This window comes from Chiloscyllium punctatum, chromosome 25 (genome assembly GCF_047496795.1).
Source record: "Chiloscyllium punctatum isolate Juve2018m chromosome 25, sChiPun1.3, whole genome shotgun sequence".
Taxonomy (NCBI): Eukaryota; Metazoa; Chordata; class Chondrichthyes; order Orectolobiformes; family Hemiscylliidae; genus Chiloscyllium; species Chiloscyllium punctatum.
The window spans coordinates 33522800-33550740 of record NC_092763.1 but is presented as its reverse complement, the minus strand read 5'-3'; the positions used below and the strand labels follow the sequence as shown (position 1 = coordinate 33550740).

The following is a 27941-nucleotide window of genomic DNA, read 5'->3' as shown; positions in this document are numbered from 1 at the left end:
TTCTGGTTACAGGCACAAGGTGGCAGTGGTGAACCAGATCCAGGTCAGGTTTCAGAAGAGGCTGTGCGGTATCGCAAGACAATGCCAAAATAATGACCACTAGGATTCATGCTGTTTGGGAAGACGAACTTCCACATAAGACATTGATTTGTTTAACAAAAGTCTTTGGGACACAACTGTTTGTTAGTGATGCATGCTGTGTAGCAGATATTAGGGGAAGGTGCTCTTTTTAACTTTGTAATATTAAAATACATGTTTTAATATTTGCATTTGTAAGTTTGCTATATATAATGGACAGAGATGGAATTTTTCCACATTGAGTTGTGATAAAATAAAACACATTTTGTATTCTTTGGAATGAGATGCACTTTTTTCAATTTTGATGTAATAAGAATTAGTAACAATAATTCTCAAATGAGGTTATTGCATTATTATGTCATGCTGAACAATGCTCTTAAATATTCTGCATCCTAGGCAATATTGTTCCTTCTCATGCAATAAACTAGATTTCATCTGCCAGAGATTCCATCCGAATTCAGTTGAGAAAGCACCATCTTGACCAAGCTTGCTGTTAATTTACATTTTCAAATATCTTCCTCATTTTGATGTAATTGTCTCTAATTATGTCATCAGAATGTGATCAAGACAGCATTTTATGACCTCACTTTAGCTGTCTATAATGGCATTACAAATTTCCAGTACAACTTTAATACCATAACCATCTCACATTTGCCCCTCCCACAAGTAATGCAATATTTCTTGAACTGGAATGTTTTATTTTTTAAAAAACTTTTCAGCTTATGATGCCACAAACATCGTAATGATCTTTTATTGTTGAAAAGAGCTGTTGCTGAAGTCCCTTGTCTTGCACTAATCCAGGTGAACAGAAGAATGTTAAATTTCATATGATCACAATAGGACAAAAGCTTGTTGATTTGTTTCCAAGATGATCTATGGCAATACCTTGGCCAATAAAAAAAGCAACAAGGAATTAACTGGACTAGCAATGTAAGTACTAAGCTGCAAAAGCAGTTGAGATGCTGGGGATCCTATAACAAGTATCTCCTGACTCCCAAAGCCTGTCTAACATCTACAAAGCACAAGGAGTGTGATGTAAACTCCTTACCTGCCTCTGAGTGCAGTACTATCAACACCATGCAGCAAAACAACAGCACTCTATCCATGACCAAAATCATGGGCAGCTATGTAGAGCGTACACAAAATTTACTGCAATGAATTACCTAGCCTCCTTCAACAGCACCTTCCAAAACTGCACCTTCCTCTACCTTTGAAGGACAAGGGCAACAGATGCTTTGGAATATCACAATCATACAGTTGCCTTGAAAGCTACATGGTACCCTAACTCGGAACAATAGTATTGTTCCTTCACTGTCACTGAATCAAACACCTGCAGCTCTCTTTCCAACACCATTGTAGGTGTACCTACACCAGATGAATTGAATCATTGAAGAAGGCAGTACACTACAAACAGAGCGAATAGTGATGTGCTAAATGCTGAACTTGCCAGCAATGTTTACACCCGATGAACAGTAACCAGACTAAAATACCAGAGTTCAAAAGGACTGTCATCAGAATCTTCTCCATGTAAAGAAGTTTGAATGTATGGAACAGACTTCCAGTGCAGCAAATGAAAGCTGTGAATGCATGGTGGTGATGGTGCAGCTTCAGACAGCAGTGTTGGTAATTCTGCATCAATGATTCAACAGCTGGGCCAAAGCAAAGCCTTTCTCATTCAGTTTTTTTTTAAACAATCTTGTAATCAAGTGATTTGAAATAAAAAATCAGGCCAAGTTGCTAATCAACAATTATTTAGGGGCAAAGAGGAGTTTCGATGTCTTGTGGTCTACAATCTGGGTACAAAGTACTGTCTCGGTACATTGGGCTAATTTTGAGATCTTCTGTCTCTCAAATTAATAATCTAAAATCAATCCTTTTGGTGCAAAATGAGATGTGAACATAAACATAATATCAGCATTAGGGTTTATTATTCCATAATTAAATAGACTAAATACAAAAAAGGTTTGCAAGTTGACTTGAGACAATAAACTACGGGTTCTAACAGGGTTACAATCCTAATAGTGGACAGTCTTGACTCTCAGTACCCTTTACCATTATTATTGTTATTATTATTTGTCTGTCTTCTTGGAGCTTTTGGTTGGTCTGGAAAATAAAAAGGACACTTTTTATTGAAACTAATTTGTCATTTGTGGTGAATGGATTGAATGAATGTAATAATCTGGATATTTAACCCTTTCACTTTTTTTGACATGAAACCAGGAACAATTTCAGACGATCGGGAACTGGTATGTGCTGTGTGTGTGGGCCATAAAACATACCATGCCATACACTGATGGGCCACTAGACATTGTTAACTGTGCAAATGCTTTTAGTTTAAGACTTCAATTGAAAGCAAATAATTTTAAATTCAGAACATTTGAAAAAATGTTATGGGTTTTGAGTTTATAAATTTTACTTACAATTGCTAATGTTTTGAAAGGGTTTTGTAAGTCATTCTGATCAACTCACAATTATTAGGCCGTAACCTCTCGTTCAGACCTTTTGATTCTGTTTGTAAATTAGGAACTAAATTCTAAAAGCCCTGGATCTTGAAGTGAAAGGGTCAAATTGAGTTTTCACACGATAAACACAACATGCAGGTTAACCCACTACACCTGTCGAGATATAAAGCTGACTGGTATCAGTGGCATGAGCTCCTTACTTTCTCTTGTTCTTCGAGTCTGTGGTTTGAAAGACGCTGGAGGCTGACATGAGGTTTTCAATGTATTGGCCAAGTACTTGATTCTCTGATTTGAGTTTCAGGTTCTCCTCTTTCACAGCATCCACTCTGGCTGACAGATCTGAAAAGCAGATGAAGTGATCAGCACAGAAGTGGGATACCCTTATTGTTGAGCAGGCCAACTATGAAAAAGGCTCAAATTAAACTAGATATGGAACACATTAAGGCCATTGCTTTTGAGTAGTTGATGGATTTATAGTTTGCACAATCCAGACACTATTGTATTCCTTTAACATAACCCCAACCCCTCTATTGTTGTTCTGCTGCCCATCCATCTTCAAGTTAATTATAGAAAATGCAAAAGTAAGGAATAATAAGTACATTAAATGTTTACAGAGGTAAATGATAAAAGTTGTGATGAAGTCCTTTTGTAAACTTTCTTTATACTAAAAGTCAGTGTTCTGTGAAAATGGTAACATTGCAGTATTCACAGTTCCAGAATGACTATGCAGCAACATTAAACCTTGCTCCATTGCAGGACAGAATTCAATGTAAGTGTTTTGATAGGTCACTCAGGACAGTTTAGGGGTCACTGAAAAGCAAGTCAGAAAGAGGCAGACTCCATTTCAGGAGTTTTGATGGGAATGCAGCTCAAATGAGGAGTCATTAACATTTGAATAACCATGTACTGTAAGAACAAACTTGGGAAGAAGTTTTAGGAATTTGTAAGCAGATTAACAATTTGATCGTGGACTCTAGTCATGCGGGGGAGCTGAGAAAGTGGTAAGGGCACTATTTCTGTGTTGAAGAAAACCATGAGGATCTCAGAAGAAGTCTGTGAGCATTATACTTCAGTGCAGTTGCAAGAGTGTGGGGGTTGAAGTTTTTTGGTGCTAGTAGTTTGGGTAAGGAGGGAAGTCTCGATGAAAAGTTAGATTTAACCAAAAATCATCCTTTTGTTCCTAAATTTATGGAAGAAGGGGTAGAGATATCTTTTCTCATTTCCTAAAAATCTGAAGTTACCAAAAGACTACAAGTATTCAAAGTGATGGATGTTTATTCCAGTCTTTTAGGAACACAATCCTCAGATTATGATGCAGTTAAAACTGTGGCACTTAATGTTAAAGCTTACCAATTAAAACTTAGGATATGTGCTGAATTCACTAGAGAAAAATAAATCGTATGGGATTGTTGGTTTTTTTAACTGACGTCAGAGCAAACATTTGAAAATGTAAGGAACATCATTATTATGGAAGGATACAGGAATACTATTAATAATTAAATTATATTTGGATAAGTGTCAATGAGTAAAGTAAAATAAGCAGGAGTTCTCTTAGATGTTTTTGATATTTCTCGCAGCTAATGTTCTGCTATAACACGTTTTGTTAATGTGAATTTGCTATAATACGATTGATGAATTCGGGACGTTGTTTCTAAAATGCAAAGTATTAAAGCGTGTATTGGTTATAATACGATTCAGGCCTCATTAGTTTAAATGGTGCTGCTATTACGTGATTTTCTTTATAACACAAGATTAATGTGATCTTATGAATTGCACAGCAGACTCAAGGGGCTGAATGGCCTACTCCTGTCCTAATTTGTATGTTCATTTATTAATCCAAAATTTTATTCAATAATGAGTGAAGAGTTCCAGTTTCAGAAGGGATTACAGTTAGCTCCATTTTTTTTCTGAGCTGAACTAGCGGACATAGGTTTAGGGTTAGAGGGTACATCTCTAGGACTTCAATCCTCCACATGCAAGTAGAAGGGCCTTTGTTAAGACAAATATAGAGAAAATTTGACAAGGCTTATGGCATTATGTAATGACATCAGAAAATCAGTTTTCATACAGGGGTATAGTACATTACCAAAGAGAAGGGCAGGAAAAGTGGAAAGGTCCAGATGGTGTTACAGGTGGAAAAACAATAATTTTGCTCCATCGCAATCAAACTATTACAGTGCATTCTTTGAGGTCCATTGGCATGGACTGCACACTTACAGAATCGAAGCAAGTCACAGAAAGTGATGAAGCACTGTACATTTGTTTGATAATTACAAGGAGAAGACTCTGGCAGATAAAGGGCTGGCTGAATATGGACACCGTAATACTGAAAAACAGAAGGTATTTGCCCCAGAGGACAAATACTAAATGTTGGTGCTAGAGTCAGAGATACGTCAGAGAGGAGGGAAAGCTACCAGCAAATACAAACATTGTCTAAATGTGTAAACTAAGGGACAGGACATAAGATCCATCAATCCGCATAATGATGTAAAGAACAAGAAGGCCAGAAAATGCAGGACTAGTTCTGACAGTGAACCTGGAAGTCAGCCCAGCCCGAGGAAATGGAACTTCGATTCTCGAAGGAGGAGATGTTGCAGTAGTCTACAATGAGACAAGGGTGAGTGGAGGTCACAGTTTGACAAGAAGAAGAATCATGGAACAGACCAAGGATATCACAAAAAGTAGAAATCCTGATGATTGAAATATTTTAGTGGCTACTGAAAGAATTATAAGATAAATTGATTTTAAAAAAAAGGCAAACAAAACAGGCTGGAAGGCTGTAAAGAATTTGGTATATACACTGAGGTACAAGATGGAGAATAGCTAGTCCCATCACAAAGAGAAAGTGCTTTTAGTACACATAATGCTAAAGCCAGGTTAATGGATTGGAATTACAAAGAGAGACCAGATGATCAAAATATTAGAGTCGATTCCCCTACAGCAGGAAAAGCGAGCCTGAAAATTTTCTTAGTTTTAATTACATTGGAGGTACTGTAGTTCAGAAAAAGTTTACTAGAGTAATATCTCATAGAACAGGACAGGGAAAATGTTGTCTTATGAGGAAAGGTTGGACAGGCTCGGCTTGTATCCACGAGTGTATAGAAGAATAAGAGGTGACTTGATGGAAGCATAAGATCCTAAGGGGACTGACAGTGTTTATGTGGGGAGGGTATCTCCTTTTATGGGAGAATCTAGAACTATGGGATCACTGTTTAAAAATCAGGGGTGGCCTGTTTAAAACAGATAGTGAAATTTTATCTCTGAGGATCATAAATCATAATAGTGGAACTCACCTGAAAAGGTGATGAAGTCCTTGAATATTTTTAAGGCAGAGTTAACAGATTCTTGTTGAGCAAGGAATTGAAATGAATGATAGAGCAGGCTCAAGGGGCTACTAATTTGTATGATTTTACATAGATTCAAAAATTCATTCAGCAATGAGTGATCACCCCCACCTTCAAAAGGGACTGCAATTATCCCCACTTCTTCTGAGCACTTGATTGCTCTAATTGCAAGGATGGGTGTATTTGTCAATGCTGAGGTTTCTAGAGAAGTAAATCAATTAAAATAAAAACTGCATTTTTGCGTGGTGAAAATTTTCAAAGGGAAGTCTTTTTGCAGTGACCTAAAGAAGATTGTAATATAGAAGGGAGTAATGGAAATTAAACAAGTGCATTTATGGGCTAAAAGATACATCAAAAGTCTAAGGTCTAGCCTGTTAAAAGTGGATTATATTCAGTTAAACGTTGACCAAACAATGTTCTATTGATATCACAATGTGCAACAGGCAGGCATCTTTAGGATGCAGGTTGACAACCTTCTGTGAGGAAGTTCTGCAGAATTTGAGTATTATGTGATAGATAAAAAATTTTAAAAAAAGAATGTAAGGCTTATAATTTCAGGGGCCTTTAAATATACAAAAATTGATATAAAACAGGATAGGTTTAAAGTGACCTTAGATCAACAATCTTACTTAAAACATGTGAACTGAACCCCAATAAACAGGACTAGGTCCTCACAGAAAGAAGATCCTGCATCCAAGGTAGAATTGGTCAGTTCAATGGTTGTCCACTCAAACTTGATCTGATGCTAATTATGCCCAATTGAAACTGAGTACCATGTTGAAACATGCTTCAGTTGAGGAAGTTCAAAGGGCAAATTGAAGGAATTAAATCCATAGCAAAATACCCCAAGTTTCCAGCCTTGCACAATCCAAAAAATAAGAAGTTAGTCATTGTTAGTGGTACTAAATTAGACAGATATTCTAGAATGGCAGGGTTTATCACATTCTTGGAATAATAAATGATGCCAAGTGGGAAGCAATAATTTAGTGGTATTGTTACTGGATTAGTAGGCCAGATACCCAGACTCCTGTTTGTGTGAGACATGGGTTCAAATCCCATGATAGCAGTTAGTGAAATGTGAATCAATAAAAATCTAGAATTAAACAAATAAACCATGTAGCCATTGATAATTTCTGTTAAAGCCTCATGTTCATTGGAAGGCAATCTGTCATCCTTACCTGGTCTGCTCTATGTGTGATTCCACAACAATGTGGGTGACTGGTCATAGCAAGTCATTCAATTCAACAGGCAATTAGGGATAAGCAATAAGTGAGCAACACCCACAACCAATGAATTACAAAATTAGGATGCGTCTAAAACATTGAGTGTGGGATGAGGGGGCAAGGGCCAGCATAAAAAAGGGTGTTGAACATGAGAGGTGAATGCCAGCATGGGTGGACAGAAAAGCACAAGAGAGGAAAATAGAGGAAAGAAAGAATAACAAATAAAGATCAAAAGAGAGAAAGGTTACAGGAAGACAAATATTGCAAAACGAGACTGGGAAGCAGGGAGAGAGATTTTATTGAAACATATAAAATTCTACTGGGGGATTATTACAGGATAGACTATTGAGAGGATGCTTTCTCTCAAGGGAGAGTCCAGAACAAGGGATGCACTTTCAATATAAATGGTTTCTGATTTAAGACAAAGATGAAAAGAAACCTTCTCAGGAGGTCGTTAGTCTATGGAACTGTTTACACCCTAGAGCAGTGCAACTTTGTTTATTAAATATATTCAAGGTGAGTTAAATTTTTGAACTATGCAAGAATCAAGGATTATTGGTGGAATGGTGGGGTTGGAAGGGAGCATTCTGCAAATTCGAGTTGAGGACACAATCAGTTCAGTCATAATATTAAGGGCCTAGGGCCTCAGGCCTCAGGCACAGGAACCAGTACATAAACAAGAGCAGCCAACATGAAAAATAAAGAAGCAGTGAGAGTAAAACGCCAGGAAACAGAGAGGAAGAGATCAGTATAGCAGGAGAAAGAGACAACATTGAAAGCAAGGGACTCAACACAAAAAGAGATATCAAGAGAGAATGACAAAAGCAAAGGGAGAAAATTTATTGTTAAACCATCAAAGCAGTCGAGTAATCACCTTCGAGTGTGTGCTGCAGCTCCAGAACCTGGTTTATTAGCCGTGTCTTCTCCTCCAGCTCCTCTTGATTTTCATAGTCTGTGCCTTTGAAGGTAAAAAAAAATCCTTTAAATCTGACATAAAATATTACAAGTGCCAAGAGTTCCTTACAGGCAAACATTCTCTTTAATTACGCTCTCTGGCATATCATGGTTAAACATGGCTTCCCCAGCATTTACTTCCAGTGGTAATGACAGCAGACATAGAAGCAGTAATAGGCAATTCAGCCCTTGAAGACAAAGTAAAAATGGTGTTGCCCCCTTTACAGTTTGTCATGAAACATAGCCAGAGTTATAGCTGTGTTTATTAAAATTTGTGATGTGTTGTAATCACAAAAGATATGTGAATGTTAAATAATGATGCTGCCAGACACCAAATGAACCGGCAAACGTTCAATTGAAAGACAGCATTGTAAAAGTGGAAATAGTTTGAATGCATCGGAATAGATTATCGACTGGATAAATTGCTGTTCTGAATTCTACGATATTGAAATGCTGTCCCCATGTGTAATACAGAAGTAATCATTTACACATTTCCCACTGATTTCATTCATTTATTCTATTTTGCTTACATCAGCTACAGTTGCTTCCTATGCCTCTCTATCTTTAACATATTAAAAACTACAATCAAATCACCCCTTTGCCTTCCACACCCTAGTTTGTGTGATCTCTTCTCATAATTTGGCGCTTGGAGACCATGTTAAATGTATATCGCACTTCCTCCAAGTCTGGTATATTCTTTCTAATGCATGTCAACCAGAAGTGCTCATATCACTCCAAGTGTGATCTTACCAAGGTTTCATGTGTGCAGATTAACTTCTGCCCCGTTATGCTCCATTAACCTTTGATTATATTCTGTACCTACCTACAACACTTTAACTAGATAAATGGACTCCTAATTCTCTTACAACATCCACTATTTCTAGCTTTACATTATCTATAAAATACTCTGTTCTATCCTGATTCCCCACTGTTTTGTGTGTTTGATTAATTTATTAACATCTCAGTGCAGCTTCATGTTATTATCTGCACTATTGTACAATGCTGGCTATCTCCACATCATCAGCAAGCTTCCTATCCCATCATCTAAATTATTAATAAACATTGTGAATAGTTGGAGCCCCAGCACAAACTCACAAGTCACATCCTGCTAATTAGAACAGTTAACCATTTTTCTTATTCTCTGCCTACTGCTACTCAGCCAATTTCCTAACCAAGTTGATAATTTGCCTTTGATCCATTTACCTTCAATTTGTCCCTTGTATTGCATGAGGTCTTACTTTTCTTTTTGAATCCAGACCTGCCACATCAACAGTATTTCCCTCATTTACTCCTTCTGTTACCTCAAAAAAAACTTCATCAAGTTATTTAAGTATAACTTTCCCTTAACAGTCTGTGCTGATTTTCCTTAATTAACCCACTTTGCCCAAGTGACTATTAAATTTCTCCACTATTATGACTTCAAGAAGCTTCTCCCTCAGCCAGGTTAAACGGACTGGCGTATAGTTGCTAGGCTTGTAACGTTTACAATTTTTCTTCCCTCTGGCACTATCCCTGGGTCTATCCCTGATTCTAAGGAAAACTGGAAAATTATGGTTAACGCCTCTATAATATCCACTCATTGCTTCTTTCATTCTCTTTGGATGTATCTCCTCTAATCCTGGTCTTTTATCAACTTTAAACACAGATTGTCTTTGCAATCTTTATGAAATTTAAACCACCTCATCTTTTGCCATGACTTCAACAGTATTTACCTTCATAATAATGATAATCATGACCACTGCCTCCCAGTGTAAATCCCCTTTTTGGTCCCTACTTGACTCCATTCACTCTTTGGTACCCTACTACTATTTATGTGCCGATGGATGAGTTTTGAACTCCCTTTTATGTTACCTGCAGTTTCTTCTCATTTTCTCTCTTTGCTTCTTTTACTTGCTTTTATAAATTCCCTCTGGACTTTCTTTGTTTGTTGATGACATGGAAATTGACAGCACTGTACACAGTGCAGATGATAAACGTGAAGTTACATTGAGATGTTAATGAATTAATCAAATAGACAAAATGGTGGAGAATGAATAAGGATAAAACAGAATATTTTACAGATAATGAAAAGCTAGGAATAGTGGGTGATGAAAGACAGTTGGGAGTCCATTTATCTAGTTAAAGTGTTTGATCTGTTTCTTAATTGTATTGTCCACCTGACATTTGTCAAGCACCCATATTTTCTGCTTCATCTTAATCTTTTTTTTCTTCATAATTCGGGGAGCTCTGCATTGGTTAACCCTATGTTTCCCTTCATAAGAAAATGCCTTGATTCTACTTGAACTGTCTCTTCCTGAAATGCAGTCCACTGTTCCAGTTATAGTTTAAGTTACAGAACCTTTACTGCTGAAACACAGTGCAAGATGGTGGCAGAGTAACAGGGCTGCATGCAGGCTCTTGTCTGGGGCCCATCCTCTCCCATCTGTTTTCCTTCCTTGTTTTTTAGTTTTGCTTCTGCTCTTTCACTTCATCTTTCTTCTCTTTTGGTCTTTTTCCTTCTTTTCTGTGGCAAATAGCAAATTTAAAAACTGACCAGATTACTTATATCGTTTTCACAAATATTGTTTCACGAGCATAGATGGTTGCTTTTCTGGAAATGTTGATCAGGGTCACCTTTTCAGCTTCACTCACAAAGGCAGTAACACTTCCAACTTGGCTTTCTACTGTCTGGGCTTCTGGAAGCTGGTGTAGGAGATTAGGCAGGGAGCTTTCAAATATTCATGCTGCATCACCAGCAGCCAAACTCATCTTCCCAGAAAACACAGTTTAAAAACAAACTTCAACTATGTTCTACTCTAATACACTGACCATCTTAGAGTCATAGAGATGTACAACACGGAAACAGACTCTTCAGACGAACAGGTGCAGGCCGACCAGATATCCCAACCCAATCTAGTCCCAGCTGCCAGCACTCAGCCCTTATGTCTCCAAACCCTTTCTATTCATATATCCATCCGAATACCTCTTAAAATGTTGCAATCATACCAACCTCCATCACTTCCTCTGGCAGCTCATTCCATACCCGTACCACCCTCTGTGTGAAAAAGTTGGCCGTAGGTCTCTTTTATATCTTTCCCCTCTCACCCTAAACCTATGCCCTCTAGTTCTGGACTCCCCCATACCAGGGAAAAGACTTTGTCTATTTACCCTATCCATGCCCCTCATAATTTTGTAAACCTCTATAAGGTCACCCCTCAGCCTCCGACGATCCAGGAAAAACAGCCCCAGCCTGTTCAGCCTCTCCCTGTAGCTCAAATCCTCCAACCCTGGCAATATCCTTGTAAATCTTTTCTGAATGCTTTCAAGTTTCACAACATCTTTCCAATAGGAAGGAGACCAGAATTGCACGCAATATTCCAACAGTGGCCTAACCAATGTCCTGTACAGCTGCAACATGACCTCCCAACTCCTGTACTCAATACTCTGACCAATAAAGGAATGCATACCAAACGCCTTCTTCACTATCCTATCCACCTGTGACTCCACTTTCAAGGAGCTATGAACCTGCACTCCAAGGTCTCTTTGTTCAGCAACACTCCCTAGGACCTTACCATTAAGTGTATAAGTCCTGCTAAGATTTGCTTTCCCAAAATGCAGCACCTTGCATTTATCTGAATTAAACTCCATCTGCCACTTCTCAGCCCATTGGCCCATCTGGTCCAGATCCTGTTGTAATCTGAGGTAATTCACTTCGCCGTCCACTACGCCTCCAATTTGGTGTCATCTGCAAACTTACTAACTGTACCTCTTATGCTCGCATCCAAATCATTAATGTAAATGATGAAAAGGAGAGGATCCAGCACCGATCCTTGTGGCACTCCACTGGTCACAGGCCTCCAGTCTGTAAAACAATCCTCCACCAGCACCCTCTGTCTTCTACCTTTGAGCCAGTTCTGTATCCAAATGGCTAGTTCTCCCTGTATTCCGTGAGATCTAACCTTGCCAATCAGTCTCCCATGGGGAAGCTTGTCGAACGCCTTACTGAAGTCCAGATAGATCACATATACCGCTCTAATCTCATCAATCCTCTTTGTTATTTCCTCAAAAAACTCAACCAAGTTTGTGAGACATGATTTCCCATGCACAAAGCCATGTTGACCATCCCTAATCAGTCCTTGCCTTTCCAAATACATGTACATCCTGTCTCTTAGCATTCCCTCCAACAACTTGCCCACCACTGACATCGGGCTCACTGGTCTATAGTTCCCTACCTTGTCCTTAACCACCCTTAAACAGTGGCACCACGTTAATCAATCTCCAGTCTTCCGGCACCTCACCTGTGACTATCGATGATACAAATATCTCAACAAGAGGCCCAGCAATCACTTCTCTAGCTTCCCACAGTGTTCTAGGATACACCTGATCAGGTCCTGGGGATATATCCACCTTTACCTGTTTCAAGACATCCAGTACTTCCTCCTCTGTAATCTGGACATTTTGCAAGATGTCACCATCTATTTCCCTACAGTCTATATCTTCCATATCCTTTTCCACAGTAAATACTGATGCAAAATACTCAATTAGTATCTCCCCCATTTTCTGCAGCTCCACACAAAGGCCACCTTGCTAATCTTCGAGGGGCCCCATTCTCTCCCTCGTTATTCTTTTGTCCTTAATGTATTTGTAAAAACCCTGTGGATTCTCCTTAATTCTATATGCCAAAGCTATCTCTTCCTGAGGCCTAAATTACCACTTGCCGGAATATAAGATCCCTTCCAGACTTGCTGGAACCAGTTTTCATGTACTGACCTCATTAATAACCAAGTTCTACTATCTGTTTAAACATAATGTTCCTCAGAGGGTCACTGTGTCTATTAGAATCATTTTAATCAATTATCAGCCTGCTGCTAATCTCCAGGCCTGGCCTCACAAACAAATAAAAGCTTGTTTGGTCCATAGTCTTCATTTTACACACAAACTGTTTCACAACGACCATAAGTCATCTTCAGATTATAATTTACAGTTCACAGCTCCAAACTAAAATTGATTTAAAAAATTAAAAATGAAAATTCAGCAGATGTTTGAACAATATCAAAGACAGTTCCCATTTCATGTCTTCTCACCGATTCTTATGTGTTTAAGAAATCATAAACTCATTCCTGAACTTCATTCAAACACATTTTCCCCACTTCTGTTAACAGCAAAACAACCTTGTGCAATGCCTCTGAAAATCATTAAGCATCAAGACATGGAGAAGCATAAATGCTGGGTACCTCATCCTCATCACCTGTATATCTCACAACAGTGCTCCCGGCTATGGAGTCCCAGGTTCTACATGAATGTAAACAACATTAAAAATGGTTTAGCACTGTTTCTACTCATGCTGAGCCAAACTATTTTCCTGTTTAATTTTACAATTTTGGTTCAGCATCCCACTTCAGCTCCTGTCTCAGTAAGTTAATATGCCCAAGCCAGAGTGACCGATCTTCCTGTATTTTGCAGGTTCATTCCAAAATTTGTTTTTTCCTCCCCCCATTAGTTGGCTGGGACATCATCTTTCACTGCACAACAGCTGGGAGACTGTAGAGAATCTCCTCTCACCATTGTGCAAGTATCTTTGCATGTGTTGCTCACCCGAGCACAAGGAATGCAGGAGCAGGAGGCCTGGCCAGCAAATGCTCAGCCTCTGCCTTTGCCTCTGCTCTGACAAAGTCTCAAAGGAAGATGTTAGGCACATGGATCATTCAGGGATGTTGAGGAGGGAAGGGGGTATGTGAGATGATGGAGGACCAGTGGCTTTGGCAGGCCTGGTCACATGCAGGGATCCACTGACATCATGTTTTTTTGGAGGGGTTGGGTCTGGCGGAGTCCAGTAAGCCTGTGCTTTGGGTCAGGGATTTGGCATCATTCCTGGATGGAAGAATAGGTCCTGCTGAGTGAGTGGGAGATATGAGAGAGGAGGTGTTGAACACATCTGGCATGGGAGTTGGTTTGGGTGAGGGTGTGCATGTGTTTGAATATTGGGGGAGCAACATGGAATGTTGCAAGCGCATAGTTTCATACTTGACAATTCTTCTGGGCCTTTTCAGTACCATCAATGATCTGCCCACTGTCCCCTCAAGTCTGTCACATGACTATACTGTCAAACCAATTTCTGGCCTTCAAGATCTTTACTCTTATTCACAAATTTTACTGATATGAATGAAATCTCTCTTTTTTTTAATTTAAAGGATAAGCAAGCAACACACTGACCAATTAGTAACCCAATTGCTTGTGATGTGGCTGGGAGTCTCCAAGCTTTCTGTCCTGCCTTGAGCAGCTTTTCAACTTCTGTTCTGGAAGGAGGTCCTCCCTCACCAAAATCCCTTTACTTACATTCGGTAACAAGCCGTACTCTGTGATCTGATTCTCGTCAAATATATCTGAGGAAAACCTGCTATAGCTTTATTAAGATTAAATTATGTTGAGCGGTTAGAGACAAAATAAGGTAGGAAAGACCGAGTGATACATTCTTTCCTCATCCTAATTAGAAGCATAGTCTTTAATTAACCTTTTTTTTTGGAGTTCGAAAATATAAACAGTGACAGAGACAGAGGAGCGGTTAAGGGTCAGAAAAATACCCAAAGCCATGTGTCTGCTAAATGTCATGAGTTCTCTGAAGTAAGCAAGATTATATAAAGGTAATGCAGTTAACATAAAATCAAGACTTTGATAAGGAACAACACAGTAGATTCTAGACATGGAGAGACCAGGAAGTGGGGGCAAGTAGCACAATGAAAAGCGAGCTGATGACAAAGCAGAAATTTGAGAGTAGGAGTTAAAAGTAATTCTTGGCAAAATGTGAGGCAGTTTTCAGAGGAATCAATGTAAAAATATATTAGAAGAATAATACCAAATCTTAAAGGTTACATCCATCACAAAAGATTGAACAAGCTGGGGCTTTTAACAACAAGGTATGACCTGTGGGTGGCATAGTGGCTTAGTGGTTAGCACTGCTGCCTCACAGTGCCAGGGATCCAGGTTCAATTCTACCCTTGGGCAACTGTCTGTGTGGAGTTTGCACGTTCTCCCAGTGTCTTCACACATTTCCTCCAGGTGCTCCAGACTCCTCCTACAGTACAAAGATGTGCAGATTAGGTGGATTGGCCATGCTGAATTGCCCATAGTGTCCAAGGATGTGCAGACTCGATGGATTAGCCATGGGAAATGAAGGCTAGGGACTTGCATCTGGGTGGGATGCTCTTCAGAGGGTTGGTGTGGACTCGATAGGCCAAACAGCCTGCTTCCACATTAAGGATTCTATGTTAAATATCACAAAAGGGATTAATGCGGCAGACATAGAGAAGATACTTTTATTTGTGGGCTAGACCTGCACAGAGGGCCACAAGCCTTTAAAAAAAGAATTGAGGGAAAAAATGCCTTTCTGCAGAAGTATTGAGAATGTGGAACTCACTATCACATAAAAAAATCACTAACAAATTAATGGGTAATTCAGGAGCACTTTTCCTTATTCAGAGAGCAGTTAAGGGTAGCTACATTTTGGCAAGAAAAATGTCAAGCATTACTTAGATTACACATGGATCAAAATGGGGTAAAGGAGCAGAGAGTGACAGTGCAAATATATAAATCACAAAGTCATGATGCGGTCAATAGACAATAACAAAATACCAAAAATTCTGGTTCATTTCTAAAAGGACAGGATCAAAAAGTAGAGACGTTATGCCATAGTCAGGCATAGAGTTCTCATTATTATACTATTAATAAAGGGTTATATAGACACTGGAGAGGATGCAGACAAGATTTACGTGGACACTAGCAGATTTGCAAGGTCGGACTTTGGAAAGGATGTACAAAGGAAATCCACAGACAATGGACTATATCTAAACTCTGTAAGCCTGCTGCATCTAGTCGTGGGTGATGATGGACAATGAAACAACTCACTGGAGAAGTAGATTCCACAAATAGCCCCAATGATGGAGGAGCCCATTATACCAGAGCAAAAGGTAAGGCTGAAGTATTTACAACAATCTACTACAAAAAGTGTGGAATGGATGATCCATCTCAGCCTCCTTGAGAGATCTCCAGAAACCCAGATGCCTGTCTTCAGTCTTTGTGATATCAAGAAATGACTGGAAGAGCTTGATAGTACAAGGGTGTGGGCCCTAACAACACTTTGGGAATACTGCTGAAAACTGGCGATCAATTATATCCTTTAGACAAAAACCAAAACAAATCCAATCCAGCAATTACTACCCCATCATTCTACTGTCAAGCATCAGTACAGTGGTGGAGGGAGTACTTATCAGTGCTATCAAGCAGCACGTACTTAGCAATAATTTAAACAGAAATTGCTGGAGACATTCAGTAGAGCTGGAAACATCTGAGGAACAGCATTAAGGTAATGAGTCCAATGACCCTTCTTCAGGCAAGTTGTGTGGGAAATGCAGTCTGTTGCAACCACTGTAAAGCTATTCTATGTTTCTAGATTCATTTAAGTTATGTTGTACAAAAGGACACTGGATTCACCAATGCAAGAAATCAGGTTCCAAACTTATGATCAGTGCTACAATCAGTTCACAAATGGGAAAAAAGTACGTGCAGCATGCTGGTAGAAACAACAGGGAGGACACCAAAGATCTGCATTAGTGCAAACATGTATATCAAGTTTTCAGCAATTCTGACCAGAGTGAAGATTGAGAGAGGAAGAACTAGCTTTCGTTACTATTAACATCATATGCCAGAGAAAACTAGGCAAAACAGGAACTAGTGCAAAGTTCCATTAGAATTCAGAAAGATGTGTTGGACGTCATTGATACAACCTGCAGCAGCAGATTTACTACACATAATAGGTAACCTATTCTTCACATTGGTACATTACAAATAGAGTAATTCTGTATGGAATCTCAAGTATTTTGGTAGACATGAATCGTTCAGTAACAGCAAGATTATCGGCATGAACGGATCTCAATATTGTGACCATTCACTACATCACCAGATACTAGTTGCAGCAGAAATGACCATGTACACTTACACTGAATCAATCCAGGATGACAATAATTGTCCCCATACGGATTCAATGTAATTGCCGTTTCAAAGGTGATACCGCATTACACTTCAGGGAAAATGCAATTCCATAAGTCAACGCTTGCAGAAAGTGCAGCATTGACATACAAGAGAAGTTTAGGAACGTGTTGGTTAAGTGGAATGTAATGACGTTATCCGTCATTTACATCGGCACACAGACTGGTGCCATTCATTTACATACATGGTAATGAAGGATTGGATAATCAGGACATGTTTGAACAGAGATGTCTAAAGCTTTCTTTGAAGAGATGCTCACACAAAATTCCAACAATGAAGGAATTGAATTCCAAGTTCACAAGAGCTAAATTCTTCTTCAAGCTGGATGACAAACACAGATATTGTCAGTTCACAAGGTGGTGGCGGCGGCTGGATAGGAAGTGTTCAGGCTCCTGAGTCTGTATGCTCCCACTTGCCTGGCCAGCTGCATTTTTTAATTTCTCCATTTCTCTATTGTATCAGAATTCACCTTTTCTTCTTTTCTGCGGCTATGATGGAAGAAGACAGTTGCGAGATCCTGCTGTATTGGCGGCATCATGGTAGTTCCAGATGTCCGTTCCTCAAGGGCCATGGTTTGAATGAAGGCTACATCATTGATGACTTGGTGGGTTCAGCAGGTTCCTTCTGGTGACAGTGTGCTAGTTTCTGCGGTAGTGGCATGGTGGTCCCTGTTTGTTCCTCGTGGCTACGGCAGGTTCAGCATCAGTGACATGGTAAGTGCAGTCTGTTCCTCCCGGCTATGGCGACAATGAATTTGGCGGGAACAGTGTGGTGAGTCCAGTCTGGAAATCCTTGCTTCGGTGGCCTCAGGGATGAAGCCACTCCATCAACCCAGATTGTCAAGGAGGGAACAAAGGGTGAACCTTTTCCCAACTTCATCTCAATTATTTCTTTTTACCATTTCTGTAATTAAAATTGTGGTATATTATGGCGACTTATACACATCTCACTGTATTTTCATAAATATTAGCGATAATAAATTACTATTCTCTTCTGCTTTGTAAAAGAATTGCAGGAAATCATAGATTTCAAATTGTCGTCTGGAAGCTTCCAGAGATTACTTTTCTGTTTGTCAGTGAAGATCTTTTCCAGCAACAGATGGACAGAAATACAGGAAATATTTCTGCATGTGTATGGACTATCAATGATATTCTAGTGAAGGGCAAAATCAAAGAAGAGTATGTCTGAATTCCATACTGACTGACGGTGGCAAATGGATTTAGAGGACAAACCGAACTCAAAAACATACACCACTGCCTACTGCCCAAGATAAAGAATACCTGCAGAGATGTCTCAGATTTTTAAACTCCCAAGCACAATTCATACCACACTTTTCTGACAAAGATCATTGTTCGGAGAACTCTGGATGCAAACCATCAGGGGCAAGGGGCCTACCTGCCTTTAGCCCCATTAGTTTGTCTAATATTACTTCTTTAGTGGTGGTGATAGTACTTAATTCCTCCTCTGTACTCTTTAGTATTAATGGGATGTTTGAAGTATCTCCCACCATAGAATCTGATGCAAAATATCTGTTTAAGTTCTCAGCTTCTTCCTTGTTCCAAAACCATCTCCCCAGATTCGTTGACTCTATGCAACTTCTGATGGTGTGGTCATGGCTGGAATAATGTTAATTGTATGAAAAGTAGATACATGTTGAGAACATTCTATTGAAAAAGGGGAAGACAAATTTCGCTTTTCTCTTGTGTGTGTATATCTTTACACTCTGCCAGAGGAAGTGGTGGAGACAAGTACAATTGCAACATTTAAAAGGCATCTGAATGGGTAGATGAATAGGAAAGGTGTGGAGGGATATGGGCCAGGTGCTGGCAGGTGAGACTAGATTGGGTTGGGACATCTGGTCGGCATGGACGAGTTGGACCGAACAGTCTGTTTCCATGCTATACATCTCTATGACTCTATGAAAGGAAGATACATCATGTGTGTGGCAGGAGGACCAACTTATATCTTAATCACTCAAACAAGTCTTGTCAGCATAGTGTGCGTGCTACATTACTATGATCTAAGGAAGAAGGAAATACTGGAAGTTAATGCACCTCAGAAAGAGTTAGGAGCATGCATTATGCTTGTAGGCAAACCAATTGTACTTGAAGCATATATAAGGTATAGACAGGATAGATCGAGTGAATCCTTAGAAGAGTATTAAGGAAGTAGGAGTATACTTAAAAGGGAAATCAGGAGGGCAAAAAGGGGACATGAGATAGCTTTGGCAAATAGAATTAAGGAGAATCCAAATAGTTTTTACAAATACATAGAGGACAAAAGGGTAACCAGGGAGAGAACAGGGCCCCTCAAAGATCAGCAAGGCGGCCTTTGTGTGGAGCCGCGGAAAATGGGGGAGATACTAAATGAGTATTTTGCATCAGTATTTACTGTGGAAAAGGATATGGAAGATATAAACTGTAGGGAAATAGATGGTGACATCTTGCAAAATGTCCAGATTACAGAGGAGGAAGTGCTGGATGTCTTGAAACGGGTAAAGGTAGATAAATCCCCAGGACCTGATCAGGTGTACCCTAGAACTCTGTGGGAAGCTAGAGAAGTGATTGCTGGGCCTCTTGCTGAGATATTTGTATCATCGATAGTCACAGGTGAGGTGCCGGAAGACGGGAGGTTGGCAAACGTGGTGCCACTGTTTAAGAAGGGTGGTAAGGACAAGCCAGGGAACTATAGACCGGTGAGCCTGACGTCGGTGGTGGGCAAGTTGTTGGAGGGAATCCTGAGGGACAGGATGTACATGTATTTGGAAAGGCAAGGACTGATTAGGGATAGTCACCATGGCTTTGTGCGTGGGAAATCATGTCTCACAAACTTGATTGAGTTTTTTGAAGAAGTAACAAAGAGGATTGATGAGGGCAGAGCAGTAGATGTGATCTATATGGACGCCAGTAAGGCGTTCGACAAGGTTCCCAATAGGAAGGTTAGATCTCACGGAATACAGGGAGAACTAGCCACTTGGATACAGAACTGGCTCAAAGGTAGAAGACAGAGAGGGTTGAGGGTTGATTTTCAGACTGGAAGCCTGTGACCAGTGGAGTGCCACAAGGATCGGTGCTAGGTCTTCTACTTTTTGTCATTTACATAAACGATTTGGATGCGAGCATAAGAGGTACAGTTAGTAAGTGTGCAGATGACACCAAAATTGGAGGTGTAGTGGACAGCGAAGAGGGTTACCTCTGATTACAACAGGATCTTGACCAGATGAGCCAATGGGCTGAGAAGTGGCAGATGGAGTTTAATTCAAATAAATGCGAGGTGCTGCATTTTGGGAAAGCGAATCTTAGCAGGATTTATACATTTAATGTAAGATCCTAGGGAGTGTTGCTGAACAAAGAGACCTTGGAGTGCAGGTTCATAGCTCCTTGAAAGTGGAGTCGCAGGTAAATAGGATAGTGAACATAGAACATAGCACATAGAAAATTACAGCGCAGTACTGGCCCTTTGGCCCTCAATGTTGCACCGACCTGTCATACCAATCTGACACCCATCTAACTTACACTATTCCATGTCTATTCTATGCTTGTCCAATGACGACTTACATGTACTTAAAGTTGGCGAATCTACTACTGTTGCAGGCAAAGCATTCCATACCCTGACGACTCTGAGTAAAGAAACTATCTCTGACATCTGTCCTATATCTATCACCCCTCAACTTAAAGCTATGCCCCCTCGTGCTTACCGTCACCATACTTGGAAAAAGACTCTCCCTGTCCACCCTATCCAACCCTCTGATTATCTTATATGTCTCTATTAAGTCACCTCTCAACCTTCTTCTAACAAAAACAGCCTCAAGTCCCTCAGCCTTTCCTCGTAAGGCCTTCCCTCCATACCAGGTAACATCCTAGTAAACCTTCTCTGCACCCTTTCCAAAGCTTCCACATCCTTCTTATGATGCGGTGACCAGTACTGTCCACAATACTCCAAGTGCGGCCGCACCAGAGTTTTATATAGCTGCAGCATAACCTCATGGTTCTGGAACTCGAGCCCTCTATTAATAAAGGCCAAAACACTGCATGCCTTCTTAACAACCCTGTCAACATGGGTGACAACTTTCAAGGATCTGTGTACCTGGACACCGAGATCTCTCTACTCATCTACAATACCAAGAATCTTACCATTAGCCCAATACTTTGCATTCCGGTTACTCCGACCAAAGTGAATCACCTCACACTTGTCCGCATTAAACTCCATTTGCCACCTCTCAGCTCAGCTCTGCAGCTTATCTATGTCTCTCTGTAACCTACAACATCCTTCGTCACTATCCACAACTCCACCGACCTTAGTGTCGTCTGCAAATTTACTAACCCACCCTTCTACAGCCTCATCCAGGTCGTTTATAAAAATGACGAATAGCAGTGGACCCAACACCAACCCTTTGCGGTACACCGCTAGTAACTGGACTCCAGGATGAACATTTTCCATCAACCACCACCCTCTGTCTTCTTTCAGCTAGCCAATTACTGATCCAAACTGCTATATCTCCCACAATCCCATTCCTCTGCATTTTGTACAATATGAGGGGAACCTTATCGAATGCCTTTCTGAAATCCATATACACCACATCAACCGGTTTACTCTCATCTACCTGTTTGGTCACCTTCTCAAAGAACTCAATAAGGTTTGTGAGGCATGACCTACCCTTCACAAAACTGTACTGACTATCCCTAATCAAATTATTTTTTTCTAAATGATTAATAAGGCTCACTTCACAAGTGAAGAAGGCGTTTGGTATGCTTTCCTTTATTGGTCAGAGTATTGAGTACAGGGGTTGGGAGGTCATGTTGCGGCTGTACAGGACATTGGTTAGGCCACTATTGGAATATTGCTTGCAATTCTGGTCTCCTTCCTATCGGAAAGATGTTGTGAAACTTGAAAGGGTTTAGAAAAGATTTACAAGGGTGTTGTCAGGGTTAGAGGATTTGAGCTATAGGGAGATTCTGAACAGGCTGGGGTTGTTTTCCCTGGAGCGTCAGAGGCTGAGGGGTGACCTAAAAGAGGTTTACAAAATTATGAGGGGCATGGACAGGGTAAACAGGCAAAGTCTTTTCCCTGTGGTCGGGGAGTCCAGAATTAGAGGGCATAGGTTTAGGGTGAGAGGGGAAAGATATAAAAGAGACCTACGTGGCAACTTTTTCACACAGAGGGTGATACGTGTATGAAATGAGCTGCCAGAGGAAGTGGTGGAGGCTGGTACAATTGCAACATTTAAGAGGCATTTGAATGGGGATATGAATAGGAAGGGTTTGGAGGGATATGGACCGGGTGCTGGCTGGCAGGTGGGACTAGATTGGGTCGGGATATCTGGTCGGCATGGACGGGTTGGACCGAAGGGTCTGTTTCCATGCTGTACATCTCTATGACTCTTTGACTCTATGGATTGAAAGGTCTATCACAAGCACAATCCAGTTATTCACACACGGAGCACGAAATACTCCCTTCAGTGTTTGACATCACAAGATTCTATAAATAATTGCTCAGTAAGCAATTCACTGTGGAAACTAACCACAAATCCTTGAAAATAATTTGGCACAAACCACTGACAAATGTACCACGAGATGGCAATGATTTTGATGACTGCTAAGAGGCTTGGTACCAAAATGGTACCATCACCACCAGAGTTCATGTTTGAAAGGTAACTTAGGATAAACCTGCCAAGCCATCACTCGTCCAAACCACAAAAATACAAGAGAGAATGATGATGGTAAATGACCAACACACATAAATGCCTACGCTGCCTACAGGACAAAAGGTCAGAAGTATATGTCCTACAAAGGGAACTTGCTTACCCACAGAGTGTGCAGTCAGCCTAGAAACACGAAATGGAGTAACAAAAAGAAGGAACAAAGGCCAGTTTAGGGAATTGGACAATACTTCAATTGTGCACAAAACAGACAAAAATAGACCCCCTACACCAACAACATGGAAGATTCCAAAACACTTAGAGTTCACGAATACCCAAGTAAAAAGTTTAAATATCTGGAAGGTTACACTATCAAAAGATCTATAAAGATTTCCAAGCACCTATACATTATACAGACTCTCAAATCTTTAATATTTCCAATTTTTTAAAAATTGTAGAATCCATACAGTGCAGATAGCCCATTTTGTAATAACCCTGAGGAGCATCCCATTCTATCCCCATAACCCTGCGATTACCATGGCTAATCTACCTAGCCAGCACACCCCTGGACACTACAGACAATTTAGCATGGCCAATCCACCTAAGTTGCACATCTTTGGGAATGAGGGAGAAAACTGGAGCACCCAGCAGAAACCCACACAGGCACAGGGAGAACATGCAAATTCTACACAGTCACACAAAGCTGATATCGAACCAAGGTCCCGGTGCTGCGAGGCAGCAGTGTTTGCCAGTGTACCACCGACTCTGTGCAATTAGTTTTGTAATAACCCTGATGAGTATATATAAATCCTCATTCTTAATGTGTAATTTTGTCTTGGGAAACAAAAGGATGGTGCATTATGCTGCATTGCTTTAAGAACTAATAAAGTGGCTCAGTGGTTAGCACTGCCACCATGCAGTGCCAGGGACCCGGGTTTGATTCCAGCCTCAAGCAACTGTCTACGTGAAGTTTACACACTCTCGCTGTGTTTGTGTGGGTTTGCTCCGGTTTTTTCCCACAGTCCAAAGATGTGCAGGTCGGGTGAATTGGCCATGCTAAATTGCCCAGAGTGATAGGTGAATGGGTCTGGGTGAGTTACTCTTCAGAGGGTCGGTGTAGACTTGTTGGGCTGAAGGGCCTGTTTCCACACTGTAGGGAATCAAATCTAACCTAAATCAAGGACCAGGGTGAAGTCACATGACTAACTACTATTTGCAGTCCAATAGAAGTATGCTGAAGCAGGTTACATATGTAGTTTTCTGTAACTGCAAGTTGTAGTCTGAGCTATTAAATAAATCTGTATGAGTTTAAATCTGTGTTGCTACTCACAACTCAAGACACATGACAGTTAGAGGAGTATAAAAATGTGTATAATCCTGGCAATATTTTCGCGTTTGGTTTCCTGAATATTACCGGTTTCTCACCCCACTCAACAGCTACATACAGGTCAAGAGTGGACATTTCCAGTGTAAAAGATAGCTTCAACTACAGAACAACCTCGATTATCCAAAGGAGATGGGCAGTGAGTATTTTGTTCGGATAACTGATTGTCCGGATAACAGATAACGTTTTTACGGGAACTTGAGATCTTGTTTGGATAATCCGAAATTTGGATGACTGACGTTTGGATAACTGAGTTTGTTCTGTACTATCATATAAGTTTGGAATGAGCTTTCTCAGTCATTCTATAGCAGCCATTTGTTGGATTTTGCACTGTAAAAGATTTGAATTATGCATCCACTGCATCAGGAACAGTACTCTTCCCTGCTTTTTTTGGATCTCTGTCCTATACAATTTATCACCTCCAGAAAGACAAGGTTTTGGCGTGCATTTTTATGCTTGCAGTTCACCATCCTCATCATTATTTTGGGTGTAGAGGTCCACAGATCACTGAAGGCGACAGCACAGGTAGTTTAGGCAGTTAAAAAAAGGCCTATGGCATGCTTGCCTTCATTGAAAGGGGCACTGAGTATAAGGATAGGCAAGTTATGCTGCAGCTTCACAGAACTTTAGTTAGGCCACATTGGAATATTGTGTACAGTTCTGGTCAGCAGACTATATGTGGATGCTTTGGAGTGGGTACAGAAAAGATTTACCAAGATTTTGCCTGGTATGGGGGATTTTAGCTATGAAGAAAGGTTAAATAGACTGTGTTTGTTTTCACTGGAATGCAGGAAGTTGAGGGACAACCTGATACAAGTTTATAAGATTATGAATAGCTTTTCCCAGGGTGAAGGGGGCAACTGCCAGGCAACGCAGGTTCAAGGAGGGAGCCCTTTAAACAAGATGTGCAAAGCACATTTTTCACACAAAGAGTGGTGAGTGCCTGAGGAGGAGGTGCAAGCAGACACAATAGCAGCATTCAAGAAGCACCTGGACAAAAACATGAATAGAAGGAGAATAGAGGGATACAGATCCTGCAAGTGGAGACAGTTTTAGTATGGAAGGGCAAAATATGTCAGCACAGGCTTGGAGGGCCAAACGGCCTGTTCCTGTGCTGTATTGTTCTTTGTTCTTCAAGGTGAAAATCAACTGGATCCCACATGGATTTGATCAGTACCACACACATCCCACTCTCCCTACCCAATTAACACACATGAAAATTACTTGTTGTATTTTCCCCTCATGCACTTTTTGTTCTCAATGTAAGTGAAGAAATATGAGTATACCTTTGTAAACCCAATATTATTTTTGTTCCCATCACTGGATTCAAATTTGAGCTGTTCTTGACTTGTAAGCTTATTTCAGAATAATGTCTATTAGCACTTGTAATCAATAATGCATTATCTTTCGAGATATTTATCCAACATGATTTGGAATAAATCTATTTGCCCTTACCTCCTCCAACTATTAACTATTCCAACAAATGAATCAATCTTTGGAGTAATGTTTTCTTTTTCACACCTTTGTCATTTACTTAACAGTTTAACTTTCTCTTATTCCCATTCCATTGTTCAGTTACTCAATACCAATCAAATATTCTAACTGATTGACTGCTTCCATGAATTTTCACCATCTTCCTCATATTTACCCTCAGTCGTTCCATCTCTGATGAGTTCTGTTTAGTCCTAGATTTCTACACGGTAATCTCCAATCATTCAAATCAACCTTTCCTTTAACTCAACCAGCTCAACTGCATCCTTTTTTGTGATATAGTCATAGATGGCACAAAATTGACCAGTTGTCCTGACCAATTGTTTATATGAGGGCAGGATACTTTCCTGGGATCGACACCCAACTCTTCCTTCCAAACAACCAGCTCACACCATTTTATTTTTTGATAATACCCAGATATTGCCCCGGGGGGAATTATCTATCATGATTTCTGGATTCACTGATCTTTAACAGTATTGTCCCATTAATTGTTTAATACCCCTGCATACAAAGCACCTTTACACACATGATCTCCCACACGCTGACATTAAAAATTGCCAATGTTTTACCCAACACCCTAAATAGACTAAAACCCCATGTAGGCTATCCTAGCTCAGAGAGTGATAACAACCTCTGCTACCTTGGAGTCCTCTGCATACCCCTAATGAATGTACAGCTTGCTATTTGAGATTGTTTATGAAACCTTATACATCACTCTCAACCCAAAATGTTTGCCATTTAGTGCATTCCCTATTTCCGATCATCGAATTTCTCTGGATATCCTGCCACAAATGCCATTACTGTTGAGTTTTTGCAGATGTCCATGTGATTCCAAGCAACAAGAAACTAACAGGAGATGACTATTCAGCCCTCTGCCAGTCAACAGATTGTATGGGATACACGTGACACAATTGACAACCTTTAATTGTTGACACCAGCAACAATTTCAACTCTGCCCATAATCAGCCATATCATCCATTATCCGCTGACCAAATAATGCATGCAATTCTAGTCTCCCTGCTATAGGAAGGATGTTGTGAAACTTGAAAGGGTTCAGAAAAGATTTCCAAGGATGTTGCCAGGGTTGGACGGTTTGAGCTATAGGAAGAGGTTGAATAGGCTGGGGCTGTTTTCCCTGGAGCATTGGAGGCTGAGGGGTGACCTTATAGAGATTTATAAATCCATAAGAAACATGGATAGAGTGAATAGCCAAGGTTGTTTCCTGGGGGTGGGGGTAACTCCAAAAAACTAGAGGGCATTGATTTCAGGTGAGAGGAGAAAGATTTAAAAGGAATCTAAGAGGCAACTTTTTCACGCAGAGGGTGGTATGTGAATGGAATGAGCTGCCAGAGCAAGTGGTGAAATTACAACCTTTAGAAGGCATGTGGATGGGTGTATGAACAGGAAGGGTTTAGAGGGATATGGACCAAATGCTGACAAATGGGACCAGATTGGGTTGGGATATCTGATGGGCATGGACGAGTTGGACTGAAGGGTATGTTTCCCTGCTGTGCATCTCTAGGACTCTAAGTCATTACTAAAACAGTCTTGTGTTGTCAAAGCGCTGCTTAGGACGGTAGCTGTACACTGACAGTAAAGGGAGGATGAGCCACTGTTGCCCCTGAATGCGGGTTTGTCTTGGCCCCGTTGCCGGACATTTATTATACAGGTAACTGTCAAATCTCTCCGCACCCCCCACCATCCAGACCAAGATTCTTGGCCGTTTACCGGTTTCACAGGGGAAAAAACCACAAAGATACACCTCATTCTGAGAGGGGCTCACGTTGTCGGCTACCTTCTGTGTCCGCCGCATTCATTTTGTAATCAGCCTCTTGTGGAATTTTCATTCGATGGCGTCGCCCAGGAACTCCTTTGAACCGAGAAGCTGGAATAAACAAACAAAACGAGTCAATAACCAGCGGCCGGCAGACAGAGCTTTCTATTGTGTGGCATGTTATCTCGTCCTGACTGACACAGAAACAAACGGTTCTGTACAACCAGGACCCAAGTATGAACCCCCCCCCCCCCCACCTCCTCAGCTGATAACCACAGAAAGGGTGGAGGGTCCATTCCCCTCAAATACAAGAGCAGCTCCACCATAAACAAGCTAAAAGGACCACATTAACCAAAGCTGCATCCAAAAAAAGTCAGATTGCAGCATTTTGTTTTCAGTCTCAGCTCATTTACAGTCAGATCCTGATTTAATACAGCAACATTCAATCTTTTTTCCGCCAGTTTTATCTGCAGACAAGGAAGGATGTTCCTGAGCCGATACAGGGACCGCTTGCCAATTGTCGCCCTGCATTAGCACCGGTTTGTCCCCGGTTCCTGAGCGTTACTCTTACC

General features: G+C 40.6%; 2 protein-coding genes across 4 annotated transcripts in view; one reads left to right on the top strand and one right to left on the bottom strand.

Moving 5' to 3' along the window:
• Positions 1 to 2213, top strand: part of LOC140495833 (calnexin-like) — a 35742-nt gene extending 33529 nt beyond the window's left edge. For all 3 annotated transcript variants that reach the window (XM_072594983.1, XM_072594984.1, XM_072594982.1), the window contains exon 16: positions 13 to 2213. In XM_072594983.1, the coding sequence (XP_072451084.1) occupies positions 13 to 93 (81 nt within the window). In that variant the 3' untranslated portion in view covers positions 94 to 2213. The remainder of the gene's footprint in view (positions 1 to 12) is intronic.
• LOC140495834 (short coiled-coil protein B-like) lies at positions 1985 to 27912 on the bottom strand. The gene is made up of 5 exons (XM_072594985.1): positions 27783 to 27912; positions 27391 to 27480; positions 7982 to 8065; positions 2694 to 2879; positions 1985 to 2181 (listed from the first exon to the last, which is right to left on the bottom strand). Exons 1-4 carry the CDS (start codon positions 27898 to 27900, stop codon positions 2737 to 2739), a joined length of 435 nt encoding a protein of 144 aa, XP_072451086.1. The 5' UTR covers positions 27901 to 27912; the 3' UTR covers positions 1985 to 2181; positions 2694 to 2736.
• Positions 27913 to 27941: the final 29 nt, after the last annotated feature.

Coding starts and splice junctions, on each gene's coding strand:
- LOC140495834 (XM_072594985.1), bottom strand. CDS start 27,900: ATGCAGGGCGACAATTGGCAAGCGGTCCCTGTATCGGCTCAGGAACAT. Junction 27,481..27,782: donor TATTAAATCAGGATCTGACT/GTAAATGAGCTG, acceptor TGTTTATTCCAG/CTTCTCGGTTCAAAGGAGTT. Junction 2,880..7,981: donor GCTGCAGCACACACTCGAAG/GTGATTACTCGA, acceptor TCTGCTTTTCAG/ATCTGTCAGCCAGAGTGGAT.